At 50.6% G+C, this 6872-nt stretch overlaps 1 protein-coding gene across 1 annotated transcript in view; it reads right to left on the bottom strand.

Moving 5' to 3' along the window:
* Positions 1-1905: 1905 nt before the first annotated feature.
* prr16 (proline rich 16) overlaps positions 1906-6872 on the bottom strand; it is a gene marked incomplete at both ends in the record, with an annotated part of 13464 nt that continues 8497 nt past the window's right edge. The window contains one exon of the mRNA XM_080532952.1: positions 1906-1944. Within this exon, the coding sequence (XP_080389078.1) occupies positions 1906-1944 (39 nt within the window). The remainder of the gene's footprint in view (positions 1945-6872) is intronic.

The raw sequence follows: 6872 nt of genomic DNA, 5'->3' as shown, positions 1-6872 counted from the left end.
AGCCTATTTGGCAACAAACTGAACTTATAGCCCATTTGGCAACAGAGGAGTGACCCTTGACATAATTTCCCTCCGCTTCAATTTGGCTTCCCTCCATAGTCATATCAGCTCAAAGGTGTAAATGCAGAAACAAACATCAGACTTCTCACAGGAGGTCAGAGGTCATGTGTGACCTAGAAGCCGACAGTGACCTCAACCCACTGGAACATAACCGCAAATTCAAGATGGCTGAAGATTGGTGTCAGTTCCTTGTCAGATCATGGCATTGAAACATAAACATGTTACAGTACATGGTCCATATTCACCTCCCACTGGGTCGGATTCACTAAGCGGGTTGATGTCACTTCTTGGAGTGTGGCAGTCCTTCACTCTCTCTCTCACTCCCGCTCTCGTATCTGTTTCAGTTTTGATTGGACAGAGACAGTAGAGAGAGACAGGAAGTCAGGAGGCGAGGGTATGTCAGCAGGGCATGGGCACAAATTCGGACCCATGTCGACATATGGCCATTTGTGTGCTGGACCACCCCAGGCCATGGTGTTAGACCACTGGACCACCCCAAACTATGGTGCTAGACCACTGGACCAACCCAGGCTGTGGTGCTGGACCACTGGACCACCCCAGGCTGTGGTGCTGGACCACTGGACCCCCCAGGCTGTGGTGCTGGACCACTGGACCAGGCCACCACTAAACCTTTTACACTAGGTGCAACTTGCTCCTCTTTGTTCAAGACCAGATAAAACACCATGGGTCGTTTTTCCACAGACACGGCTTGAGCCTAGTCCTGGACTAAAATCACACTTTCAATGTCAAACCTCCACTGAAGATGCGTTTTAGTCTAGGATTAGACTCAAGCCTCGTCTGTGAAACCGGCCCAACAAGCAGAACGGAACATGAAACGGTCTTCGTTTGGGTTTTACTCCCATTCGGTCCTTCCCTCTCAAAACCTTTAGTTGAACTTTTAAACTTTTTCTCTCCTTCTCTAATTTCACTGTGTAAAGTCCTTTGAAAAGAACACGGGCAATGTGAACCAGGCCTCTATCGCTCTGTTTCAGTAAGACTGTCTGCAACGCCATGATTAGTGTAGGCCGGGCTTCCCTTTTGATCAGTGGAGGCCGGTGGAGGTAGAAATCGGAGGACGGGCTCATGGTAATGTATGGAATGAGGAATGATACCAAACACGTGTTTGATACAGTTCCTCGTGTTTGATACAGTTCCTCATTTCATGCCATGCATTACAATGAGCCCGTCCTCCGATTTCTACCTCCGCCGGCCTCCACTTTCGATAGTGACCGAGAGATTCCGTGACCTTGCAGCCTGTGATTAAACAAAACCCAGAATCTCGGTTTCTGTTGGAAATCCATCAGCGCCACTTGGACACAGGGCTCTTCTGTCTCCTGTTGCATCACTTTTGAATTCGTGGCTGACTGCCGTCCTTCTGCATGGATTACACTGTCTACGCTGTCTGCCTGCCTGCCTGCCTGTCTGTCTGCCTGTCTGTCTGTCTGTCTGCTTCTCTGTCTGTCTATCTGCCTGTCTGTCTGTCTGCCTGCCTGCCTGCTCCTCTGTCTCTGTCTGTCTGTCTGCCAGTCTGTCTGTCTGTCTGTCTGCCTGCTCCACTGTCTGTCTGTCTGCCTGCCTGCTCCACTGTCTGTCTGTCTGCCTGTCTGCTCCTCTGTCTGTGTGTCTGTCTGCTCCTCTGTCTGTCTGTAGAGTAGTTTTTTCTTCTTCTCTCTCTCTGTGGTAGAGAAGACCTCCTGTAGTTCTTCTTCTTCTTCTCTCTGTGGTAGAGAAGTCCTCCTGTAGTTCTTCTTCTTCTTCTCTCTCTCTGTGGTAGAGAAGTCCTCCTGTAGTTCTTGGTTCTCCGTGTATCTTGACGAGGAACCACCAAAGTAGATCGGCTTCCTGTCAGCGAATGTCGTTTCCGCTGGAGCTCAGCAGCGACACCTGCTGGGGAGAAACAGGAGGACGTTACTGTGAGCAGGAGGGAGGGACAGGAGAGAGGACAGAGAGACTGGCGGAGAGACCAGGAGAGACCAGGGGAGACCAGGGGACACCAGGGGAGACCAGGGCCCAGTTGTTCAAAACTTGTAGTCCGGATCAGAATGATCCTGATTCTTTTTTTTTCGCTATCCAGGATCAGATCTATCTGGCTGATTTTGAGTCGTAGAGGGGAAAATCAGCCAGCTCCATCTGATCCTGGATAGCGAAAAAAAAGAATCAGGATTATCTGTTGGATCTGTTTTGAGCAACTGGGCCCAGGCGTCAGATGAGAGGCTGGTGGTGCGACACACACAACACACACACACAGAAGAAACACACACACACACACACACACACACAGAGGAAGCACACAAACACACACCACACACACACACAGAGGAAACACACACTCCACACACACACACACACACAGAGGAAACACAGGCCCTACGTGGCGAAGTTGTCTCAGCACACACACACACACACACACACACACACGGTGCGATTATTAAAACAGGTCACAACACGAGAGGAAACGATCATGAATAAATTGAATGAGTTACAGTGACACAACTGTATGAATATCTCATGGACTGTCTGGGTTGTTGCAGCGAGGGGGAGGCTGGCGGAGGGCGATATCGGAGGCCGGGCTCGTTGTAATGCATGGAACGGAATGAGGAATTGAAGACATCCATCTTTCTGCCCCCCCCCCCCCCCCCCCCCCCGGGGGAGACATCCATCTTTCTGCCCCCCCCCCCCTCACTTCCTTCCTTGCGCCCTGACGGGGCTAATGACTGAGCTCTCTGGGATGTTTTCCAAGCTCTCTGGAAGTTGTCAATAGTGTGGTGTCACGATCGAATTAATAAGGTGTGGTCCCATTGGTCGTCCTTGCAAACAGCTCCCAGTTTAAATACGATGGTCTATAAAAGTAGAAGGCAGTCGATAAGTTCTCTCTTCTTCTTCTCTCTCTCTCTTCTTCGCTCTCTCTCTCTCTTCTTCTCTCTCTCTCTCTCTCTTCTTCTCTCTCTCTCTCTCTTCTCCATTGTCCTTGTCAGAGCTCCACGTGGTTGTAATACAGAGTACAGTAAACAGATCATGTCATCTGTCTGTCCTTGTCTCTCTCTCTTCATATTTCTTTCTCTCTCTCTCCTTTTCTATCATTTACCAGCGAGGGTAGAATGTAACAGTTTTCTAAGCAATATTGATTTATAATTGTTCATAACACACAAATGCGTGTTTGATACCATTCTTCATTCTGTTACAATGAGCCCGTCCTCCGATTCTTTGACCTCCGCCAGCCTCCCCCCTGATGGAAGTCAGGAGTGGGTGGTTCACAGGCTAAAAGGCGCCCTGCTGCAGCTGAATCTTCCTGCTGTTGGTTTCATCGATTATTCTCTCTGGCATACAGTAGCAGGGGACCCAGGGGAGGCTGGCGGAGGTAGAAATCGGAGGACAGGCTCATTGTGATGCATGGAGCGGAATCAAACATGCGTGTTTGATACCATTCTTTATTCCATTCCATGAATTACAATGAGCCCGTCCTCCGATTTCTACTACCGCCAGACACACTGCACGACTGCCACTTTTTTTGCAAAGCCAAACACAGAATGTCAGAATTTAACGCTATCTCCCAGAATCCAATTGTCTCGTGCTGGTCACTGAGGCTGGCACAAACAACACTGTCTGTTGGATGACTTTCCAGTGCAGGATGAGTATCTCTTAAAGATAATATTAACAGCCAGCCCAAACCTCCAACAAAGACTGACTGGATAGAGATCGTGACAAATATTCAAAGCATGGAGAGAATGACCTTTTCACTAAACCAACAGGCCGAGAAAGTCTGGTGAAATATTGGGTGAAAAAACGGATTGTGTTTGAGACCTTTAGGTGATGTTTACTGAGTCATGGCTGTTTGACCTGACCTCATGTGTATTACTGTGACATTAGTATGTATGAATGCATGGATGACCAATTGTTTGTTCCACTGTGTTTTGTTGTATTTTTTATGTGACTATAAAAATAAAGTATCTGCCTGCCTCTGTCTGTCTGTCTGTCTGCCTCTGTCTGTCTGTCTGTCTGTCTGTCTGTCTGTTTGTCTGCCTGCCTCTGTCTGTCTGTCTGCCTGCCTCTGTCTGTCTGCCTGCCTGCCTGTCTGTCTGTCTGTCTGCCTGCCTGTCTGTCTGTCTGTCTGCCTGCCTCTGTCTGTCTGCCTGCCTGTCTGTCTGCCTGCCTGCCTGCCTGCCTGCCTGTCTGCCTGCCTGTCTGTCTGCCTGCCTGTCTGTCTGCCTGTCTGTCTGTCTGTCTGCCTGTCTGTCTGTCTGTCTGTCTGTCTGTCTGCCTGTCTGTCTGTCTGCCTCTGTCTGTCTGTCTGTCTGTCTGTCTGTCTGCCTCTGTCTGTCTGTCTGTCTGTCTGCCTCTGTCTGTCTGTCTGTCTGCCTGCCTGTCTGTCTGTCTGCCTGTCTGTCTGTCTGTCTGTCTGCCTGTCTGTCTGTCTGTCTGTCTGTCTGTCTGTCTGCCTGTCTGTCTGTCTGTCTGCCTGTCTGTCTGTCTGTCTGTCTGTCTGTCTGCCTGTCTGTCTGTCTGCCTGTCTGCCTGTCTGTCTGTCTGTCTGTCTGTCTGCCTGTCTGTCTGTCTGTCTGTCTGTCTGCCTGTCTGCCTGTCTGCCTGTCTGTCTGTCTGTCTGTCTGTCTGTCTGTCTGTCTGTCTGCCTCTGTCTGTCTGTCTGTCTGTCTGTCTGCCTGTCTGTCTGTCTGCCTGTCTGTCTGTCTGTCTGTCTGCCTGTCTGTCTGTCTGCCTGTCTGTCTGTCTGTCTGTCTGCCTCTGCCTGTCTGTCTGTCTGTCTGTCTGCCTGTCTGTCTGTCTGTCTGCCTGTCTGTCTGTCTGTCTGTCTGTCTGCCTGTCTGTCTGCCTGTCTGTCTGTCTGTCTGTCTGCCTGTCTGCCTGTCTGTCTGTCTGCCTGCCTGTCTGCCTGCCTGCCTGTCTGTCTGTCTGTCTGTCTGCCTCTGTCTGCCTGTCTGTCTGCCTGCCTGTCTGTCTGTCTGCCTGTCTGTCTGCCTGTCTGTCTGTCTGCCTGTCTGTCTGTCTGCCTGCCTGCCTGCCTGCCTGCCTGTCTGTCTGTCTGTCTGCCTGCCTGCCTGCCTGCCTGCCTGCCTGCCTGCCTGCCTGCCTGCCTGCCTGCCTGCCTGCCTGCCTATCTGTCTGTCTGTCTGTCTGTCTATAATGGAGGTCACATCAGGCATGTTGTGGACTGACCTTCTGATGTCTCCATTACAGACATATGCCTTCAGCGCTAAACTGTGTGATTTGTCTACCCCCCATTCTGTTTATTGTTCTTTCCATTTAATTTCACAGACAGACAGAGAGAGAGAGGGAGAGAGAGAGAGAGAGAGAGAGAGAGGGAGAGAGAGAGAGAGAGAGAGAGAGGTAGAGAGAGAGGGAGCGAGAGAGGGAGCGAAACTGACGTACCCAAGTGAGAGAGATATCAAACTAAATGAAGCAAGATGAGCAAATGAGCAATCATGTCTGCTATCATATCCCTCCAACACACACACACACACACACACACACACACACACACACACACACACACACACACACACACACACACACCCCTCCAATGGCTGTAATAATGAGTGTGAAGCCTGGTTGTGGGCCGGGTGTCTGTATTCATATCACATTCACATCTCTGTGTGTTCGCCAGATGGCAGCCAGAATACCAGGCCAGGCGGGCAGGAAACACACACACAAACACACACACCACATACACACACACACAGAGGGAACACACAGACACACACCACACACACACACACAGAGGAAACATACAAACACACACACCCACAGAGGAAACACACCACACACACACACACACAGAAGAAACACACACACACACACATACACACACACACACACACACACACACACAGAGAGGAAACACACAAGCACACACACACACACACACACACACACACACACACACACATACACACACACACACACGCGCAGGGGAGGCTGGTGGAGGTAGAAATCGGAGGACAGGGCTCATTGCATTGCATGGAACTGTAAGTAAAGACGTCAACCTGTTTTCACCGTTGATCCCATTCCTGATTCCGTTCCATGCATTACAATGAGCCCGGCCTCCGATTTCTACCTCCGCCAGCCTCCCCTGGGTCCCCTGCTGCTGTACGCCAGAGAGAATAATCGATGAAACCAACAGCAGGAAGATTCAGCTGCAGCAGGGCGCCTTTTAGCCTGTGAACCACCCACTCCTGACTTCCATCAGGGGGAGGCTGGCGGAGGTAAAAGAATCAGAGGACGGGATCATGGCAATGCGTGGACCGGAACCAGGACCGCTATCAAACACACACCATCAGCTCCGCAGGGTCTGGAGTTGTTGGGTTTAGAACCAATGTCAGAGAGACTCCCACCCACATGGAGTCTATATGTGACCGACACTCACATAGCAGAGGGGAGGGGAGGGGAGGGGAGGACTTGTCCTAGCTAAAGCTGTCTGTCTGCCTGTCTGTCTGTCTGTCTGCATGTCTGTCTGTCTGTCTGTCTGTCTGCCTGTCTGCCTGTCTGTCTGACTCTGTCTGTCTGCCTGGCTGCCTGTCTGTCTGTTTGTTTGTTTGTTTGTCTGCCTGTCTGTCTGTCTGTCTGTTTGTTTGTCTGCCTGTCTGTCTGTAGTAGCTTAGAGCTGTCTGTCTGTCTGCCTGCCTTTGTTTATCTGTCTGTCTGCCTGTCTGTCTGTCTGCCTGTCTGTCTGCCAGGGCCTTGGGGACTCCTGTTCAACAACCGACCTCTATGTTCTCTTAATGACCTTAGCGGTGCTCCAACAACAACAACAACAACAACAACAACAACAACAACAGCCGGCGGTGGCGTTTGTTCCT

This window comes from Nansenia antarctica (assembly GCF_963989245.1).
Source record: "Nansenia antarctica genome assembly, chromosome: 5".
NCBI lineage: Eukaryota > Metazoa > Chordata > Actinopteri > Argentiniformes > Microstomatidae > Nansenia > Nansenia antarctica.
This window is presented reverse-complemented; position numbering and strand designations above follow the sequence as displayed.